General features: G+C 49.3%; 2 protein-coding genes across 2 annotated transcripts; one reads left to right on the top strand and one right to left on the bottom strand.

Annotated features, from left to right (window-relative positions):
* Nucleotides 1-67: 67 nt before the first annotated feature.
* On the bottom strand, nt 68-7971 carry EIF2D (eukaryotic translation initiation factor 2D). The gene is made up of 15 exons (XM_021535334.3): nt 7854-7971; nt 6606-6796; nt 6291-6374; nt 4223-4313; nt 3548-3655; nt 2950-3239; nt 2735-2852; nt 2218-2263; nt 1980-2083; nt 1699-1857; nt 1464-1553; nt 1263-1358; nt 934-1054; nt 434-608; nt 68-334 (listed from the first exon to the last, which is right to left on the bottom strand). Exons 1-15 carry the CDS (start codon nt 7907-7909, stop codon nt 264-266), a joined length of 1800 nt encoding a protein of 599 aa, XP_021391009.2. The 5' UTR covers nt 7910-7971; the 3' UTR covers nt 68-263.
* A 3353-nt stretch (nt 7972-11324) lies between these two features.
* Nucleotides 11325-18418, top strand: DYRK3 (dual specificity tyrosine phosphorylation regulated kinase 3). The gene is made up of 3 exons (XM_021535308.2): nt 11325-11437; nt 12026-12141; nt 15871-18418. Exons 1-3 carry the CDS (start codon nt 11398-11400, stop codon nt 17434-17436), a joined length of 1722 nt encoding a protein of 573 aa, XP_021390983.2. The 5' UTR covers nt 11325-11397; the 3' UTR covers nt 17437-18418.
* Nucleotides 18419-20781: the final 2363 nt, after the last annotated feature.

The raw sequence follows: 20781 nt of genomic DNA, 5'->3' as shown, positions 1-20781 counted from the left end.
AGCCACTGTAGCATCCAGTGCTTCAGTATCAAATTCCATTTAAAAAATCACACAAGGATTATGCCAAGGGGTTTATTGAGCTTTTTATTTTTATGAAAAATGAACACCTGGAGCAATATTATTATTTGGGTGAATTCCAGACCTTGTAAACATCCAGGACCCATTTTGGAATGAGCAGGGCCTGTGCATGATCCTTGATTTGCTGGCAGCAAACACTTTTATAAATAATGAGAGCTGAGCAATCCTTAGAGCTGATTTTTCTCCTACTTCTTGCGGCCAAGCTTTGGAGCCTTCTCCAGGCCTTGGATGTATTTCCGAGGTAGCTGATATTCTTCTGCAACACAACCAAGAGCTCACTTCAGATAAGGAAGAATTAAATAAGAATTAAAATCTCAGTTTTGCTGCACCCAGCCCAGTTCCAGAATCTTCTTACCGAGCAGCATCTTGGCCAGATGATGGATTTGGTTGCCTTGGATCTGGACCTGGACTCTGTCCTTTGTTCCTGGTGCTGGGCTGATGGTGGCACTGGCTTGGACCTTCTGTTGGAGAGTGTTGGCCACACATTGTGGATCCAGACCATAGAGCTCAAGGTTCTTGATAATTGTCACCTATGGGGTTTAATAGTGATTGGGAACATCATTGGTAAAGGGTTAATAATGATTGGAAACATCACTGCTGAAGGGTTAATAGTGATTGGAAACCCTTCACTGATAAAGGGTTAAATAATGATTGGAAACATCACTGCTATAGGGTTAAATAATTATTAGAAACATCACTGCTGAAGGGTTAATAGTGATTGGAAACATCACTGATAAAGGGTTTAGTAAGGACGGGAAATATCACTGCTGAGGGTTTAATAACGATTGCCAAAGCTGCCCTCTGGATCTGGGATCTCATCTGCTCAACCCCCCTGATTTAATTGTCTTTTTTCACCTTCTTGTTTGATGATCTCTGTGCTATGCTGATGTCGATGGGCTCAATGTTTCCTTTCCTCACCACGGGTTCTTGTCCAGAAAATGTCACCTGGTGTAAGGGCTGCAGTCGTTCCAGGCACCTGGACAAAGCAATAATCTGTGTCATTCTGGGAAGGGATATTGAGAACAAGCATCTGCTCAAAAGCTTGTCCCATTTGAGGTGTGAGATCTCATCTTGTTCCCATTTATCTCCAGGAAATTACAACTCGGGCAGCTGCCACCACGGGGTTTGAGCTGCAGGCAATAAATCTGTGCAGCTCTGGGGAGGGATGTTGAGAGAACAATCACCTGCTCAAGAGTTCATCCCATTTAAGGTGTGAGATCTCATCCTGTTCTGATTTATCCAACAGGCAGTCACACAGAATGGCATTCACCTTTACAAAGCTGCAAAACAAAAGCACACAGGAGGTGCAAACCAGGTCACTTTTTTCCCTCAAATTTCAGCTTCTCCTGTGGAAGCAGGAAAGGAAAATTTCCAATTGTACTCACTTTTTGTTTGTTTCATCAACCAACTCATTACTCTTCACGTAGTTAATGATGATGTTTCTCACCTCACTGCTTGAGAGGATGCTGCCTTTTCTGAAGGGAATTTTTAACTAAAGTTAAAAATTCTAACTCAAGTTAAAGAATTTTTAACTTAAATATTTGGGTGCTGGGTTCTGGCAGTAAGAGAGAAACACCAGTTTTGTTGGTCTCTCTCTTCTTTTTTGTTTTTTGTGCTTACCTGTGTCCAGATTCCTGAAAGAGTGGGATCATTTTTGTGGAGACCCCATAGAGTGGAAGGATTTCAGGAGCATGGTACACTTGTTCTCTGTCTTCACTTTTGCTGTCTTGGCCAGCAGAGGCTGAGGCAAATCCTTCAGGCACTGCAAATGCTTTAATGCTGCCACAAGAATTGTTTGGTGTGAGTAGAAGGGATGGAAACAGCTGGAGGGAGCAGATTCCACTCCCTTCTTTCAGAGACTCCCAACTCTTTTTTAAAAAAGACTGTGATATTCTACGTACTCTGGGTGTTTCCAGTCCACGTCCACGATGCTCTCCACACCTCTGCTCAGCTCCTTCACTTGTAAGATCCTCTGGTGCTGCATGCATTGCAGGAATTTAGAGAACTGATGGAAGCAACAATCAGAAATGTGGAGTCAAGCATTTTCAACTCCTGCTCTTGTGTTTCAAGCTTTTTCTCTATTCATACTTATTAAAATTAATTTTAAAAAATCCACCCAAACCAACAGAAAAATCTCACCTTCTTATAGCTTGATTTCTTTATGTCCAGTTGTTTTCCAGCAGGGCTAAAAATGGATTTTTTAAAGTTCTTTAGTTATAAGTCACCTTTCATTTCTTCTTAAATCTTGCTACTTATGCTAGAAGTTTCTTAACAGCAGGAATACAAATCACACAGAGAAATAATTACTCCAAATAAGCTGATAAATAGAATGTGATGAGTGAAATTAGTGCTGATGTTTTTGTGGGCAGGCAAGCAGCCCCTCAGGTGACTAAACCATGGTGAAACCAATGTCAGCCAAGTCAAGATGGCTCCCAAGTGCAAATCCAGGTCTGAAAAATCCTTACACCCAAGTATTTAATATAAGGATTGTATTTGATCCAAGTACTTGATGGCAGAAGAGAGTATAACCTTATTTAGGAAGTGGATTTTATTTTTTACTCACAACTCATTCTTCCTAAATATCCCACACAAATCTCCACATTTTAAAGACCAAATCCCAGCATGCAAATCCCAATTCCATCTCCTTCCCACGTACCAGCAGGAGACCATGTGGCTGCCTAGAAATGTGCTGGTGAGCAGAGGGAGATCCGACTTCTTTACTTTGCATTTTAAGGCATGGAAAAAGCACTGATTAAACAATGCATCCATTTGCTCTGCAGGGAGAAAAAAAGGACAGGTAGGCAGTGAGTTGTCCGTGGGCTTTAGCAAACCAAAGGGGCATGGTTTGGTTTCACTGGGAGCCAGAAATACCTTGTGGGGTCCTGCTGTCCTCAGCCTCCTGCTGGTCCTCTGTGCTGGCATCCTCAGCTGGCTCTGCAGCTCTGTTCTCATGGAGCTCCTCCTTCCCCAGCACTTCTGCACAAGTGTCTCTGTCCCTGAGGCTCAAATCCCTGATGTCCACGTGCTGCTCTGGCTCAGGGGAGCAGCTGCTGCCAGGCTCCTTCCCCTGCAGCTCCTCCTCGTCTCCAGCACTCTCCATTGCAGCAGAATCCGTCACCAAGGGAGCTAAGGTGGGAGGAGAAGATTTGTCACCATACTCCCTACAACAGGAAGAAAAAGCAGAACACATCTTTCCTTTTGCTGCTTTGAACCACAGGACAGTGAACAGATGTCACCCTGAATAAAGACACTGGTACCTGCACGGGTCTTTTTCTGCAATCTCTGAACTGTAAAATTTACTTTGAACTCATCTTCCTCCATAAATTCTAAATAAAGGACCTATCTAAGTTGTACCCAAATAATTCACCAAGTTGGCCTGACAGATTAATCCTAGTGGGGCATAGATTTGGATTTCAGTAAACACATGAGACCTGCTGCACATTTTCCCCAAGGCCTAGCAGTTACCCACCAGAGGTGATCCAGGTGAGTGTGCAGCACAGCAAAGCCCTTCCCTTTCATTCCAGCAGCCAGCATCTCCTCCGTAGACATGGTGGCAACTCCAACTGCCACAGGAGCTCTGGGAAAAGAAGGGAATGTTGGAGCAGGACAACACAAATACTGCACACAGGCTGTGCTAATGTGTTAGACTGAATTTATTTTACAACGTCCCTGTTCTTTACCAAGTGGTTTTTTTTCAAGCACCTACATAATTTTCTGGTTATCCTTCTGGTATGTAAGGTTTTCCAAAGAATCCCAGGATAAGTGCAGCCTGGATGAAGTGAAGGTTGTGCACTGACACATTCTTGCTTTTAATAAATTACAAGAAGCATATGCACTGCCAGAAGAGACCAGCAGTGAGAGAAAACCAATGGCTTTAGAACTCCCTCACTCAGATTATCCACACAGACACAATAGGGAAGAATACAATATTTTGTTAAAAACATTGGTTCAAATTGGTCCAAAGGAACCAATTTACAAAGCTTCCCATTTCAGTTCAAATATATCCTAACCCGAAAAATTAAGGTTTTTTCCTTGCTGTATCTTCCACTGCTGAGGTTCCCAGCGCATCAAATGCGCAACACCATTTCTGCTTTGATTTCCTCCAAACCCTTCACTTCATTTTTAGTTTCTGGACGGGCTGTACCTGTTTCCCAGCAGGGTGACGGCACAGAGCGTGCCCCGTTGCACTTGAGGGAGGCCAGAAGGTGGCACCACAACTCCTGGCAGCATCAGGTCTGCGGGAAGAACGAAGCGCGTCCCTTTCTCAATGAAACGCTCAGGCACCGCCTCCTCCGCCCCCCTCCCTCCCGTTACTCAGCAAAAACACCAGCTGAGCACACGCCAGGGAGAACAGGATTCTCTGTTTCTCCTCCTAAAGCATCGCTTTTTCCCCGTGGAGTGCGGGATGCAATCCATCAGGCTGCTGGGCACATCCCAAAAAACTGCAGAGTGAAGCTTGCTCAGCCCTGTCAGACCTGAGGGACTGTTTTTAACGAGCTCCCAGCATGGCTCTGCATTAATGGCATGGAAAGGGAAAGGAATGAGGAGAAGTTTCAGGAATTATCCATTTACCTTTCCCAAGGGAAGGTTATCCCAGCAGCTTTTACCCTGGACAGAGAATTGCCGAAAAGTTGCCATACTCCATCCCTCCCAAATCTGCCACATCAGCTGCAGCCAGCTGGGAATTCTCAGGGAATTCTCTCTCCTTGCTGTTTTGGCCAGAAACTACACCCCTGCTTCCTTCTGCTCCCCACACCTGGGATGACCATACTGGGATGTGAGCAAAGCAGAGTATTCCATGCTGCAGGTGTGGGATGTCACCACCAAAAGATGGGAAAAGCAGCTGCTCTCCCTCACTGCAGCTCTCTGCAGTCTCCAGTCTAAGCTGTTCCATGGCTTGGTTTTGCAGGTATCTCACTCACATTTTTCCCAGCATCCCTGATTTAATGTGGAGGCTGAAGAAGCCAAGATTCTTCCCCCTGTTCATTATCACAAACATTTTTATCAAGTCTAGAATGAACTCTGCAGCTGCCACCAGAGCTCCACATGGCTGGGGACAGAAACCACATCAAGGCCTTAATGTGACCACATAAGCAGCATTAAATTATGTAAATTACCAGGGCAGACAGCAGGTATTTGAATTTATGGAAGAGATATCCCAAAACATGCTGCTTTTAGGGACCAGTCTGCAGCACTGGAGAGCCTGGTGCCTTTCCTCTCCCTTCTGAGGACTGGCTCTACCTCTCCCCTGCCTTTGTGGCTATTGTCTCCTGGCCAGCTCCTTATCTTTGGATCCTGCACAGAGGTAGCCTGGTTGCCAGGGCAATGAATGACCCGCAGGCCTCTTTCATCAATGTCCTTCCCCATTAGCAAGTCTTTCTCCCCAGAAACTGGGTCATTACAAGTCAGCAGAGAGGCTCCTGCTCAGATATCTATCACAGCTACACACTCGAGCACTTTTATTTTCCCCAAGAACAATCAAAGCAGAGAGACCCGAGTTCCACTTTAGATGCTGTGTCATGGAAAAAAGACATCCCTTCCTACGTGAGCACTTCCAGGTAGAGACCAAGGCTGCAGCAGCTCAAATTTAATCTTTTTCTGCTTGAGCAGCTCAGTAGTTTAAAGTTTATAATGGGCTGATTCTCCTGAGTCTGAAGTGCATCCAAAGCAGGTTCCAGAAAACAGCCTCTTTTCCTGTTAGTCTTGATCCATAATGAGGTGGTAGAGCCAGTAACCCGGGAATTCAGCTCCAACCCACCTGCACAGTTTGGCTGCCAGTGATTGCATCCTAGCTTCCAAAAGAAATTTCCTTCTAATCCACAGGACGAGGTTGTTCACCTGGGCACTGACAGGAAGCAGGGTGGCAGCAAAGGAACTTTCAGAAGGGACAGACCAACAGCACAGGCACTTCTGTGTCCCAGTTCAGGGCTGCTCATCACCCTGAGAAGGGATTTCCCAATCTGAGCTTCCCACACAGAGCAGGTTACTGCATTTAAACACCTTCACCTACTTTCCTTCTTTCACAAACTCCTTTTACAGCTAATTTATTTCCTTTCTAGGACACCACCACCACGATTTTTTTTTTTTTTTTGAGTACTCATTCCTTCTACTTGTTTCAGGTACATTCTTACTACTGTGAAGGAAAACACCTAAAAAGTCCTGAAGGCAACTCCTTTTTGCAGTGCAAAGGGACAGAGTTCTGGTGCTCTTACCTGCACCTCCTGCAAGTTTCTGTAGCACTGGGGGCCATGTTGCAAAGGCAGGGAGAAGGTCTGGGTAGACCCACAGAGTGTACACTGTCCCAAAAGAGAAGTAAATTAAAAAATGCATCATTAAGAACATTTCTAGATGCTGATTCTTTTCATCTTTAAGAATAAACTCTCATTGGATAATCAAGGAGATTAAACTTAATTAGATAATAAAACACTTAATTGGATAATAAAGAAATGTGACATCAAAGCAATGACACAATAATTAATTGGGAAGGTAAGCAAAGAGGGAGGATTATTCCACTCCCTTTCCCTTACCTGTTGGATACAGGATTTTCTCAGCTTCAAACAGTATTGGGTTCCTGTGGTTCATGTAAACAGTGATGGCCTCCCCTTTGTGAGAGTATATTTTGATGACATTGAGCTCTTCCTTGTTTGGAACCAACTCAGCCAGTTGTTCAGTGCTCAGGGTGGGAAAAGCTGCTGCCACGTCACTTCGTAGCTTCCTCCTGCAATGACAAAATCCCAAATGGGTAACAAAGCTGTCTAGGCCATCCCTCAAATTAATTCCTACATCTGCTATTCTGTTTTGCCAGCTGTTCCTGAGATTCCCACCTTTTCACAGGAGATAATTTGAAGTATTTGTGTATGGGTTTACAAATGATGTAAGAATATCACAAAAAGGCCAAATATACTTTCCCTGCTCCTATCTGCTCTAAACATCTGCTTTCAGCTTCTGTTTGCTGCCTGTGCCTCTGTTTTGTGCTGTGATTTCAACCTGGGAGTGCCACACTTGCTCTGCCCAGCCTGTCATCCACAGCTGGAGCAGGGGACAGCCAGATTTCCCTGTCCCCCAGTTTTAATTGAAATTTAAACCCCAGTGACCAGCACAGGGGGGTTGGTGGTTATTCACAGCACTGTCCAGTGAACCTGAACAATCAGGAGGTCAGCCCAGCACTGCTGCTCAGGAACATAAAGAATTAGAGAATTGCAGATGGTTTGGGTTAAAAGAGACTTTAAATTCGATCCAGTGCCACCCCTACCATGGGCAGGGACACCTCCCACTGTCCCAGCTGCTCCAAGCCCTGTCCAGCCTGGCCTTGGACCCTCCCAGGGATCCAGGGGCAGCCACAGCTGCTCTGGGCACCCTGTGCCAGCACCTCCCCACCCTCACCGGGAACAATTTCTTCCTAATACCAAATATAAACCTACGCTCCTGCAGTTTAAACCCATTCCCCCTAGTCCTGTCACTCCACGTCCTTATCCTAAACCCCTGTTCAGCTCCCTTACAGCCCCTTTAGACACTGAACGCTGCTATAAATAAGCACAGAAGGCTTCATCCAGGCCTCGGCATAACATTTCAATGAACCTTGGCTTGATCACGGCAGCACCTTCCAGCGAAACGCACACTCCGTGCTCGGGAGCGCATCACAAGCTGGGGGTGAAAGCAGCTGCTGAGGGGGCACCGCCGGCCGCCGCCGCGGCCCCGGGGCCGAGCCCCGCGCGTCCCCCCGGCCCGGCGGGGCTCCCGGCGGGGCTCCCCGCGGGTCCCGGCGCGGCACTCACCGGTCCGAGCCCTTGATGCCTGAGTTGGCCCTCACGCGGAACGCCCTGGCGAACATGGCGGGCCCGCGTCGTCCCTCAGCCCGCCGCGGCCGCCATGGCGCCGTCCGCGCCCGTAACCCGTCCGGCTGGAAACGGCGCCCGGCCGCACCGAGCCGCCGCGACCCCCGCCCCGCCGCCCGCAGCGCTCCCGGGCCCCTCGCCCGCGCTGGGGACCCCCGCCCCAGCTCCCTCAGGGGCACCGGTCCCCCTGCCCCGGCTCCTTGTGCGGGTCTCGGTCTCCCCTGCCCCGGTTCCTTGAGGGGATCTCTGTCCCCCTTGCCTGTGTTGGAGATCCCCGCCCGAGCTCCTTCAGGGGGTCTCCATCATCCTGCCCCAGCTCCTTGGGGGGTCCTGGTCCCCCACCCCAGTTCCTTGTGGGGGTCCTGGTCTCCCTGCCCCGACTCCTTGAGGGAGTCCCGGTCCCCCTTGCCCGAGTTGCAGACCCCTGCCCCAGCACTTTGAGGGGATCTCGGTCTCCCCACCCCAGCTCCTTGAGGAGGTCCTGGTCCCCCACCCCAGCTTCTTGTGGGGGTCTCGGTCTCCCCTGCCCTGGTTCCTTGAGGGAGGTCCCTGCCCCTCAATGCTGGCTTCCTGAGGGGTCCTGGTCTCCCCTGCCCTGACTCCTTGAGGGGGTCCCTGTCCCCCTTGCCTGCGTTGGAGACCCCCGCTCCAGCTCTTTGAGGGGATCTCAGTCCCCCCACCCCAGCTCCTTGAGGAGGTCTCCATCTCCCCACCCTAACTCCTTGAGAGGGTCCTGGTCCCCTGCCCCAGCTCTTTGAGGGGATCTCAGTCTCCCCACGCCAGCTCCTTGAGGGGATCTTAGTCTCCCCAGCCCTGGCTCCTTGAGGGGGTCCCTGCCGCACAGTGCTATCTCCCTGCCCCATCTCACTCCTTGAGGGCGTCTCGGTCACCCCTGCCCCAACTCCTTGAGGCAGTCTCCATCTCCCCACCCCAGCTCCTTGGAGGGGTCTCGGTCTCCCCTGCCCTGACTCCTTGAGGGGGTCCCTGTCCCCCTTGCCTGCATTGGAGACCCCTGCCCCAGCTCCTTGAGGGGGTCTCGGTCTCCCCTGCCCCAGTTCCTTGAGAGGGTCCCAGTCTCCCAAATGCCGGGTTCCTGAGGGAGTTTTGGGCTCCCCGCCAGGCTCTGGAGTCCCCCCATGGCACCCCTGGGCTCCTTCACACGAGGGGTTCTCAGAAATGTGGGGTTTCTTTTCTGCTTAAACTTCTCAGCTGTTTTTTGGTTAACGTGCCCTGGCAGCTGGGCATTATTGCTGAGATTTGTACATTTGCTTGAGTGTTCCTGATCGATTTCTAGCTGGAGATTGAGCAGTGTGGAATTGGTAGGAGTATTACAGAAGTACTGTAGTAATTGCAGCCTTCCCAGGATCACAGTTATGGAGATTAAAAAATCCCTCCAGGATCATCATGTCCAATCTGTGTCCGATCCCCACCCTGAGCACACAGTGCCACCTCCAGGGATGGGCACTCCAAACCCCCCTGGCAGCCCCTTCCAACCCTTCCCATGAGGAAATTCCTGCTACTGTCCAACCTGAGCCTCCCCAGCACAGCCTGAGGCCGTTCCCTCTCCTCCTGTCCCTGTTCCCTGGGATGAGATCCCAAATCCCCCCGGCTGTCCCCTCCTGTCAGAGAGTTGTGCAGAGCATGAAGATCACAGACACCACTTTTTTTAAATATATTTTTATTTATTTTTTATATTTTATTTATTTTTATTTATCAGCAGTTTGTGGAAATAAATGTACCTCCTACATCTCATTAGAGAGCTCTCATGTTCCAAAACACCACCGATGCCTCCAGCTCTGTAACTCCCTCTGTACCAGGTGAAATCCATGGCTGCTCGTGGGGAGCCGAACGTTATCCTGGACTTTTTACACCGAATCAATTCCTGCAGAGCGGCTGGCAGGGTCGGGCAGCCTGTGCTGTCCCAGAGCCTCCCTCATGCAGCACTCAGCGTTTTGCCTCCATCCATCTCTCCGCAACCACGTTACTGCTCAGCGCTCCTTCCACAGCTCGGTGTGAGGAGCCTCCTTTCCTCCATGCCGAGCACTCGGCGGTGTGCGGGGGCCCGCGGGGCGGGTTCGGCTCAGGGGAGAAGCGGGGGAGCGTTGGAGCTCCGCAGCCCCGGGTGCGGGGGTCTCGTAGGGCGGGTTTGGCTGAGGGGAGAAGCGGAGCGACATCTGGAGCTCTGAACCCCCAGACGAAGGGATCCCGCGGGGTGGGTTTGGCAGAGGGAAGCGGGGCGAGCACTGGAGCTCCGCAGCCCCGGGTGCGGGGTTCCCGCAGGGCGGGCTCGGCTGAGGGGAGAAGCGGGGGGGCGCTGGAGCTCCGCAGCCCCGGCTGCGGGGGTCTCGTAGGGCGCGTTTGGCTGAGGGGAGCAGCGGGGCAGCTCCGCACCCCCTGATGAGGGGACCCCGCGGGGCGCGTTTGGCTGAGGGGAGAAGCGGGGGAGCGCTGGATCTCCCAACCCCCTGATGAGGGGAACCCACGGGGCGGGTTTGGAAGAGGGGAGAACCGAGGCTCCGCAGCCCCAGGCGCGATCCCGCCCTGGCGGCCTCCTCTCCCCCAGGCCGAGCACTCCGCGATGTGCGGAGTCCCGCAGGGCGGGCTCGGCTGAGGAGAGCAGCGGGGCGAGCGCGGAGCTCCACAGCCCCGGGTGCGGGGTCCTGTAGGGCGGGTTTGGCTGAGGGGAGCAGCGGGGCAGCTCCGCACCCCCTGATGAGGGGACCCCGCGGGGCGGGTTTGGCTGAGGGGAGAAGCGGGGTGAGCCCCGAGCTCCGCACCCCCTGATGAGGGGACCCCGCGGGGCGGGTTTGGCTGAGGGGAGAAGCGGGGCGAGCGCGGAGCTCCGCACCCCCTGATGAGGGGACCCCGCGGGGCGGGTTTGGCTGAGGGGAGAAGCGGGGCAGCTCCGCACCCCCTGAGGAGGGGACCCCGCGGGGCGGGCTCAGCTGAGGGGAGCAGCGAGGTGAGCCCGGAGCTTCGCACCCCCTGATGAGGGGACCCCGCGGGGCGGGTTCGGCTGAGGGGAGCAGCGGGGCGAGCGCGGAGCTCCACAGCCCCGGGTGTGGGGTCCTGTAGGGCGGGTTTGGCTGAGGGGAGCAGCGGGGCAGCTCCGCACCCCCTGATGAGGGGACCCCGCGGGGCGGGCTCGGCTGAGGGGAGAAGCGGGGTGAGCCCGGAGCTCCGCACCCCCTGATGAGGGGACCCCGCGGGGCGGGCTCGGCTGAGGGGAGCAGCGGGGCAGCTCCGCACCCCCTGATGAGGGGACCCCGCGGGGCGGGCTCGGCCGAGGGGCGCAGCGGGGCGAGCGCGGAGCTCCGCGGCCCCGGGCGCGATCCCGCCCCGGCGGCGCTGCGCAGGCGCGGGCGGGCGGGCGGCGGGCGGGGGCCGTTCCCGGGGCAACGGCCGGGCCGGGCCGGGGCGAGCGGCCGCGCTGGGCAGCGGCACCCGCCGGGAATGGGGCCCGCGCCGGGGCCCCCCCGCCACGATGCTGCTCGGCAGGAAGCCGGACGGGCCTCTCGCAGCCGGTGAGCAGGAGGAGGTGGCGGCCGGGGGTCCCGCGGGGCTGGGGGGAGAAGGGGGGATGCGGTTTGGGTCGGAGCCCCCCCGTGGTCCCAGCCGTCCGTCGGGTCTGTCGCGACAGGCGTCGCGGTTTGAAGTTCTTGAGCAGCCGACAGCGAGAGACGCCGCCTTTTCTTTTTTATCCCCACGCTGTTGCAGCTGTAATTCCCGCATCTCATTTTTAAGGGATAACCTGCTTTAAAGGCTAGTCCTATCAAGGGTTTAAGTGTTTGCTCGTTTTCTGCTCGTTTGGGATTATCCTGATAAAGGGGAAGCGAGGAGAATGTGGTGAATGATTCTTAGGGATGTATTTTTTTGCAGTGCAGAAGTTGATTAACAAAAAGGAACCTCTAAATTAAAAGTATCTCGAATTAAGATTTCCCAGAAGCATTGCAGTCCTGCGGTTTGAAAATTCAGTTAAATTCCAAAGATCGTTTAATGAATGAAGGAGAGTCAATGATTTTACAGACTAAAATGTGCATTTAAGCTTTTGGCTCTGTCTCTCTCAGTGTGAGTTGTTGTGAATAACTGGTTTGTGTGTGGGACCATTCCAGCCAGGATTGCAGATGGATTATACGACTCCTATATGAGGATAGATGAGTGTAGATACCCAGAGCCTACAAATGAAGAACGGAGCCCTTCGGGACTTCCTTCCCTTTCGAGACCTCATGTGAGTATTTTAAAGTGATCTGTGTCTTCACGTTGTGCTGTGTGGGAGTGAGAACTGTGCAGGAGTCTGATATCTCCCTACAGAGAATAGATTTTAAAAGTGGGATTTTGCAGCTTTGTAGTGGCTTCTTAACATTATTGTTTGTTCTGAGCACGAAAATGATGTGCTGCGTTCAGTGCAGAACTTGCTGGCAGCCTCAGGAGTGTCGTCTTGCTGCCCTCAGCTCGTGTTTTAATAAAAAAAAATACTTTACAAAGGGTTGAAGCGTTCTGCCATGTCACCTTGTACTCTGATAAGTCAATCTACACATGCTTTGCTCTGCCTCCTCCTGCACGTTTCCATTTTAGTTTCCCTGATGAAAATTCTGACAGGTAAGTATGTAGGAGCAGCAGAAGGAGCAGTGTGAGTCTGTGTGGCTGCCAAACATCTCACAAAAGTATCTTTCTGCTCTGAAAACTTGGGGCATTATCTGTCACTTCTTTTGCTACCAAAATAGTCCTTAGGACCTGAAGGTGTTGCTGGGCTCTTTCATCATGGCTCTGTTCCCTCAGCAGATGTGCAGTTGGGAGATTTTTTTTCCCTTTAATTGGTTCAGTAGTGCTCATGTTCAGCTGTACTTTAGTACACTGATCTGTCCTTTAGACGGGTTTTAAATGTGTTCTGGCTCTTGTTGAGTTCTGACAGAAGGGAAGGAGCTTAAGCTTAAAAAAAACACCTCTCACTTTCTAAAAAGCGAAAATAGACATTGCCCTAAGATGCATTTGAAAATCATCACCTTGTGGGATTTTGTTGTAACAGATTCAGTCTGTGCAAACTCAGAGTCTGTTTTTTTTCCCTTTTTGGAAATGTTGAGGGGGAACAGAAGGAATTTGGAGTTTTGTTGAGCAGAAGAATTGAAGAGTGTTAGGTTGGGTTTTTTTGTTTGCAGCTGCAGTGTTTTAAGCTGTAGTGTGACTTCATTTGTTCATAGCTGAATACAAGTCAGTAGAGTGGAACTATCCAGTGAAATACAAATACAAACCCGTGAATATATGAATATTTTGTTTGACTTGTCTTCATCTGTGGGTTTTTTTTGTTTGTTTTTTTTTTTTTTCTTGAAGCCTGTTAACTTCTTAGGGCAAGATTAAGGATTTATAGCATGCCCAGTTTGCGTGGTGATGTGTCAATAAAATCCAAAATCCAACTTCAGTGGTATCAGGCAAACAGGAGCTGAGGCTGAAAATGGTGGTGCTGAGTTTTAATGGGAAAATACCTGGAGTTTTAGGGTTTTTTTGGAAGATGTTTTATTATTATGTAATGTTACATGAGAATTGAGGAGTCTTGGTGACTGCAGCTGCCCATTCCTTCATCTGAGCCTGAAGGAGAACAGAGTCTGTCTGCTTTGAGAACACATGGGCTGAATTCAATCTGTTTAATTCAGTGTTCAGAGCATCTCTTCAAACCAGTTTGTGTAAGAATTTGCAGTAACTGTTTCCTTGTCAATGAAAATGAAGTTTTGTCAGGGAGACTTTTCAACGAGGTGCCACTGGTGTTGTCAGCCTCATTTCTTGCCTGCGCTTCAGCAATAAAACCAAAACACTGTGGAGGCTGGGATTTGTGAAATAAAGCTGTTAAAAGAAAGCTGGTGTTACCCAGGAGTCATCTGAGTGCAGCTCTTCTGAGTTCAAGTGAAGATGGAGCTATATTTGTGTCTCACCATCATGTGGCAACTGATTTTGGGAGTCCTCTAAGAATGAAAATTGAGACCTTACTACCGTTGAGTCAGGTTTGAAATCCAAAGCCGCAATTCCTTCATTAAGAAATCATTCCAGGATAAATGGAATCATGAATTGCTGGTTTATTTAGGGATTCAGAGGGACAAAATGTTTGCTATGAACAAACAGCAGCACAAGCAGAGCTGCTACTGTTCTTGGGTAGAGAATATTTTAACAAGTGTGACCCTAATTCTGTGTTTATATTCTTCTGTTTATTTGTAAACTTTCTGTTTGGGTCTGCTGGACTGAAGAGTCTTTGAGGCAGCTCTGAAAAAATGTCATTCTTATCTCAGAGGTTCAGCCAGGCTCCAAGAAAAAGGCGTTTATTCCCAGTTACCAGGGCTGGGCTCTGTTGTTTTTATTTCAGACTCTGGCTGGGCGTGTCCTTCCCAGTACACTGCGTTTTGGGGTTGATAGGAGGAGTAGAGCTTGGTAGGATCTCTCCATGTTGATAAGAACTGGCTTCTGAAGGGAAATGCCTTTTTTTTGGGGCTTGTGAGCAAGAACTGACGTTTCAGGGCAGCACCAACAAGCAGAGTCTTTTATAAGCGGTGTGTATTTGGCTTTGGGGAGAACATTCACTTCCCTTATTTGCTGACCCTGCTGAGATGTTGGACTGGATGTAACTAAAAAGGAATTTGGTTTTATTGCCCTGGGGCAGCAGATTTATTTATATATATTTTTTTTTGTTTGATTCCTGTGTAGTTATTTTGGTTTTCAGGGATTTGGTTTGGCATGTGTCTGAGATCTTTATTTTTAGATTAAAGGACAAAATGGAAAACAGATGTTGCTGCTTCAGTCAGGGCTTCTTCAGTTCTGCCTGGGATGGGACAACACCTCTGTGCTGCCTCTCAGCAAGGAGTGCCAGCAAGCAGGAAAAGGAAAAACTGCTGTGTTGGTGGGGAACTGACCTCCGGGGCGTTCAGCATTTACTAAATAGTAAAAATGACAAGCCTGGAAAACGTCACAGTGTTTTTCTCACCTTGTCGGGGTTTGTTTCAGATGTAAATATTTTAGCACATGGTGGTAAGAGGGAGTGCTTGCAGACTGCTCTCAGCTGAGTTGGAGTGGGAGTTGTTCCTGGTTATTCAAGTCTGTGTTAAGAGAGTTGTGCAGCTCTCTCTTCCCTCTGTGGCAGTGCCAGGGTCCAAGGGAATGGCTGGAGCTGTGTCAGAGGGGCTTAGGTTGGATAAAAGTTCTTCCCCGAGAGGGTGGTGGGCACAGAACAGGCTGCCCAGGGCATGGGCACAGCCCCAAGGCTGCCAGAGCTCCAGAACAGCTCTCAGGGACTGGGAGGGATTTTGGGGTGTCCTGTGCAGGGCCAGGAGTTGGACTTGATGATTTTTGTGGGTCCCTTCCAGCTTAGGATATTTATAATTCCACCATGATATCAAAGAGAGGTGCGGATAATTTGATGATGTTTTCCCCTTGAAATTAAAACCACAGTTAATTTTTTCTGCAGGATGGTTTACCTTGCTTTGCCCTGTCCTCCTTCTGTTCCTTGTGCAGCTGCCTCACACCAGCCATATGTCACCTGCTGGTGTTGCTTTGTCTTCCTTTGGCAGCCTGGCTGGGCAATCTTCCTGCCACTTCTCTGCACATCCACGTTCCTTTCCGTGCTGCAGACAGGTGCAAGTTGCATCTGTTGATGGTTGTGCTGCTGCACCCACGTTTGAAGCTAAACATAGCTGTTCCCTGGCCCTTCACAGGCTGGAGTTAGGTATTTTGTGGTTGTTTGAGTCTTTGGCTGTCTAGGGTTTCCCCTTCTGGATTTAAAAGCACATGTGCTGTTTCAGGGAGTTGCTTTCTCTTTGTGTACCCTTCTATAACCATGTTGTAACTTAATTTAGCTCAGCATTTTATATTTGTTCCTAATAAATGCCAAACTCATCCGTGTTACTGATTTTCTGTTGGTAGTGATTTTATTTTTAACCTGTGCTTTAAAAGATAAACTAAGCTTCTTTTTCCCTCGTAGGTTTCTATCAACAAACTTATAATGAAGGATCACCCTCTGGCTGGAAATCAGGTCAAAGTGGAGCAGTTATTTGAGGATTCTGGCAACAGAAGGAGCAGCACTCTCCAGTCTGCAGGCCTTACTCCAGAAAGATCTCTCCCTTCCCTGACAAAAGAGAAAACCCTAGAGAGCCTGGGTGCTAGAGGCAGTGGAAGCTCCTTGAAATCACATAAAGCCATCTCCCAAGCTCCAGAGGAAGCTGTCAAACAGTTCAAACATCTGCTGTCAGCTTACGAGCAGCAGGAGATCTTTAGTTTCTCCGAGATTTACTTTGTGGGGCCATCTGCCAAAAAGAGGCAGGGGGTGGTCGGCGGCCCCAACAACAGCGGCTACGACGACGACCAAGGCAGCTACATCCACGTGCCCCACGACCACCTGGCTTACAGGTATGAGGTGCTCAAAATCATTGGCAAGGGCAGTTTTGGACAAGTTGCTAAAGTCTACGATCACAAACTCCACCAACACCTGGCCTTAAAGATGGTTCGCAATGAGAAGAGGTTCCATCGGCAAGCTGCCGAGGAGATCAGGATCCTGGAGCACCTGAAGAAGCAGGATAAAACAGACAGCATGAATGTGATCCACATGCTGGAAAGCTTCACCTTTCGGAACCACATCTGCATGACCTTTGAACTCTTGAGTATGAACCTGTATGAGCTGATCAAAAGGAATAAGTTCCAGGGCTTCAGCCTCCAGCTGGTTCGGAAGTTCGCTCACTCCATCCTGCAATGTTTGGATGCCCTTTATAGAAACAAAATCATCCACTGTGACTTGAAGCCAGAAAATATCCTCCTAAAACAGCAAGGGAGGAGTGGAATCAAGGTTATAGATTTTGGGTCCAGCTGTTTTGAGCACCAAAGAGTCTACACCTACATCCAGTCCCGGTTTTATCGGGCGCCAGAGGTGATCCTGGGCAGCCGCTATGGGATGCCCATAGACATGTGGAGTTTTGGCTGTATTCTGGTGGAGCTTTTGACTGGCTACCCTCTTTTTCCTGGAGAGGACGAGGCAGACCAACTGGCCTGTATCATGGAACTTCTTGGAATGCCACCTCAGAAGCTTTTGGAACAATCCAAGCGAGCCAAGAACTTCATCAACTCCAAGGGTCACCCGCGTTACTGCACGGTGGTGACGCAGCCGGACGGGAAGGTGACCCTGAGCGGGAGCCGCTCGCGCCGGGGCAAGCTCCGGGGTGCCCCGGGGAACAAGGACTGGGTGACAGCTCTGAAGGGCTGTGACGACCCCTTGTTCACTGGTTTCCTGAAGAACTGCCTCAGCTGGGATCCTTCCACACGAATGATTCCCAGCCAGGCCCTGCGGCACCCCTGGATCTGCAAACGGGTGTCCAAAGCGGCCGGCTTGGAGAAAAGCTCCAGCAGGAGGATCTCCAGCTATTCAGGTTCCTTCCAAGGAATTGCTAACAAATTGCCTCCCGTGGCTGCAGTTCCCAACAAGCTGAGGGCCAGTCTGGCCACTGAGCCCAGTGGCAACATCCCTCTGTGTACTGTGCTCCCCAAACTGGTCAGCTAGTGGGGAGTGGGCAGTGGTGGGTTCCCAGGATACACCCTGTGTGTGTTAGCTGTCTGCTCATGCTGTGGGAGGAAATTAAATGCAGGGGGTTTTAATGGATTTACTTTTTGGTAGGGGCTCAGCCTGGAATATTGGAAGATCAGTCACACACGTGCACATTAAAGGGCTGATTTTATCCAGTTACTTCACTCACACCTGGTGCATATTCCACTGCTGAGGGTTCAGCTCAGCTGGGGAGTACAGAGACAGTTTGGCTGATGTGCTGTTTAAAAACGCTCATTTAGAAATCAAACCATTTATCATGGTTCAACAGGTTCTTTTGCTTAAGGCAGGAAAGGAACTCGATTTAAACTCTGTGTTTTCTGTTATCTCTAGCTGAATTCTTTCTGTTCCAGGGGAAAGTTTTTAAATCTCTTGTCAAAAGCACAAATGCATTAACGTAATGCATTAGGAACTTACTTGCAAATTGCTTAAGTTTGAAGAATTTTATTCCTCTGCATTGCTTTTCCCTTAACTATCCTGGATATTAAAAACTGTGATGGGATGTAGACACCAAAGGAATTTGTTATTGGAAAAGAAAATACTCAGATGGTAAGATTTCAAAGCAGCATAGAAATGCCATGAAACACAGGATATGTGTAAATGAAGCTACTAATTTCTGTAACACTTGCTATTTCCCCCTAAAAATCTATGGAAAGCTTGTAGGGGAATTTGGGATCAGGCCTGGTCCATCACAAGTGTGAGCCAGTTTGTTCAGGTAATGATTGAATTATCTGTTTCTTTGGAGCTCGGATTTCCATCATCAGTTCTGCCAGATGTGTGTCTTTGTTTTTTCTGTGTTTCTAAAACAAAAATGTTGAACTTCAAGAGCTGGTTTATATCCATGTTTGAGATTCTGGTAATTGCAAAAAATTATCTCTTTGTGTAGAGTGAATTCAGTTGAATTACATGAAGCTCTTTTAATAAAAATGCAAACATGCCACCCCTGTCAGACAAGTAGAACTTTTTCAGGCTAAGGGCTGTGACTGGAAAATGAGGGAGGGGGGGAAACACACATTAATAATTGGGAGTGTGCTCTGAAATCTCAACAAAATCTCTGGAAACATAACCAGGAAAGACTGATAAGGTGCAAGAACTGGCGGATCCAAATGGAAATATTTTCTGGGAAGAGCTGCTTTGTTTCTAATTGCCTTCCTTCAGGCCTTTGGGTGCCTACATGTTCTCATTTTTGAACTCCTTGAGCTTGTATTTCCTCTTCCTTTATCTTCCCAGAACATGCCAGGGTGGTGTGAGCTGTCACAGCCACAGCACAGCTTGTTGGGGTTGTTCCTTCTTGCAGCCTCATGGCCCGAGTCCATCTCCAAAACCATCTGATCCCTTGCCAGGTGCCTGAACAGGACTTTAAATGCAATTTGGAGCTTTTATGAACAGAAGGTTTTAAATGTAAGGACTTTCTCTGCAGCAGGTTTTGAATGCTAAAGGAAGGAGACTCAATATGTAAACAGAGGAGTCACCAGGGTGATTTTAAAGATGAGGTGAGCAAATGTTCAGTAGGAGACCCTTCCCCTGAGGAGATGGAGCTGCTCTGGCCCCTCGGGGTCATTATAGCACTGGGTCTGCAGAAAACCTCAAAGAGACTCAGACAAAGCTCCAAAAGACTTCAAGCTGAGGTTTCCAGACTCTCGTGTGTGGAGCTTTTCTGAGTTGTTTTGTTTTGTGTCAATTCAGTGAGCTTAGTAATGATAATAAAATAACATTCTGTCCCTTATCCAGCATGGATGGGCTGCCATGGGTCACTTACAACAACACAGGGCTGGTAGGTTTTATTCTGCTAGGCTGAGTGAAGTTTTATTGAAATGAAGAACCAGGGAAGTGGATTCTGGAGGGAAGCAGCAGAAGATACCACTGATTTCCAATCTCTAAGAGATCTGGCACGTTTTCTGAAGCCAGAAATCTTCTGCCCTTTACATTTCTTTTTAACAAAGCACACCAGGTGAGAGAGCAGAAAGGAACCTTTCAGGAGCAATAGCTTGGTAGGAATGATGCATAGAAAAGGATTTTATAGAGAAGATAAGGTGATGATGTGCTGGAGCCTGGCAGAAGGAGCAGTGGTGGTGTGCTGGGAGCTCACAAGCAGGGCTCAGGAACACACAGCAGGTGTTCAAAACCATTTTGTCTATGAAAAGTGTAGAATAATGCTGATAATTCTGTGACTTGTGGGAAGAAATGACTGTGAGGGAACTCCCCCTGTGGCAACCTTTGGTGCACAGTGAGTAATTTTGCTTAAGGCTGGGGCTGTGAAGCTGCAGATAAACCAATTAACTGGCAAACCCATGGCTTTTCATCTAGAAAATGTGTTCAGCATGCCCTGACTGTCCTGACTGCACGAGGTGTTTGTTTAAGACTTGCTTTTACTTACTTGGTACTGTCATATTTGAAAATCAAATATGTAGTTAAGTGAATTGCGAATTTGGGTGAGAAGGAAAAGCAGCCTCAGCAAATATTTACTGGGCTGGAAATTTCTTCCTAACCCAGGAAACACAGCTGAGAATATTGGGGTCTTGTTTCCAATCACTAATCCCCAATTTCTTCATAAAACATTTGCTTTTGGTGAATTGTTTGATGCAGAATTCCCAAAATGGGAGAGCCCTCCAGGTGAGGCAATAAATATCCTCTGAGGAATCATCCCTGCAGCCCCTGGAGTGGTCGAGTTCCCTGGGAATTGGAGCAGGAGTTGTCCAAGCCCCGCGTGGGGACCCTGGGCTGTGTCACTGTCATTTATCAGGGGCGGTCACGGCCTCACTGGCTGTGCTCGCCAGATATGGCCAAACCTCAAAGTCACGCTTGTTTTTGGGAAAGCCAAACCCTGGTGAGCTCTGAAATCACCAGAAACCATCACATCATCAGCTGTGCTACTGCTGAGGATGTTGGAAGTAGCCTAAAATTAACAGTGAATGGATAAAGAGCAGTTTTTATTTTTGAGGCAGCTTTGCTTTATTGAGCTGCCAGCTCTGGCACCTCAGTCGTGTTCTCCTCGGAACACATGCAAATCTCTTGTGTTTGCAGCAAATCAGGCATTTCTGCATTTCTAAAAGTCACCCACACTTGTAAAATGCTCCTTAGAGTGTTTTACTGCCCTGTGAGAGGTGCAAATAACAACTGTTCATTGCCTGCAGTTCCAGCTCCTTGGCTCAGCAATATTTTTATATAAATCAATGACAGTGCATGAGCAGCACATCTGAAAGACCCAAACCTAAATCTAGAGATTTTCTGGGTAGCACAGACACTCCTCACTGGTGTTTTTTATCCTCCCAGCCTGCTGGAATGGCAATCCTGGTTGACCAG

This window comes from Lonchura striata, chromosome 30 (assembly GCF_046129695.1).
Source record: "Lonchura striata isolate bLonStr1 chromosome 30, bLonStr1.mat, whole genome shotgun sequence".
Classification (NCBI taxonomy): Eukaryota; Metazoa; Chordata; class Aves; order Passeriformes; family Estrildidae; genus Lonchura; species Lonchura striata.
This window is presented reverse-complemented; position numbering and strand designations above follow the sequence as displayed.

What these genes read in the sequence shown, in the direction of transcription:
- EIF2D (XM_021535334.3), bottom strand. Translation starts at nt 7,909, where the DNA reads ATGTTCGCCAGGGCGTTCCGCGTGAGGGCCAACTCAGGCATCAAGGGC. An exon ending in AGCCACATGGTCTCCTGCTG is followed by an intron (nt 2,264 to 2,734) that starts GTACGTGGGAAG and finishes ATCCATTTTTAG; the next exon opens with CCCTGCTGGAAAACAACTGG. An exon ending in TCTGGCCAAGATGCTGCTCG is followed by an intron (nt 335 to 433) that starts GTAAGAAGATTC and finishes GTTGTGTTGCAG; the next exon opens with AAGAATATCAGCTACCTCGG.
- DYRK3 (XM_021535308.2), top strand. Translation starts at nt 11,398, where the DNA reads ATGCTGCTCGGCAGGAAGCCGGACGGGCCTCTCGCAGCCG. An exon ending in GGACGGGCCTCTCGCAGCCG is followed by an intron (nt 11,438 to 12,025) that starts GTGAGCAGGAGG and finishes GGACCATTCCAG; the next exon opens with CCAGGATTGCAGATGGATTA. An exon ending in CTTCCCTTTCGAGACCTCAT is followed by an intron (nt 12,142 to 15,870) that starts GTGAGTATTTTA and finishes TTTCCCTCGTAG; the next exon opens with GTTTCTATCAACAAACTTAT.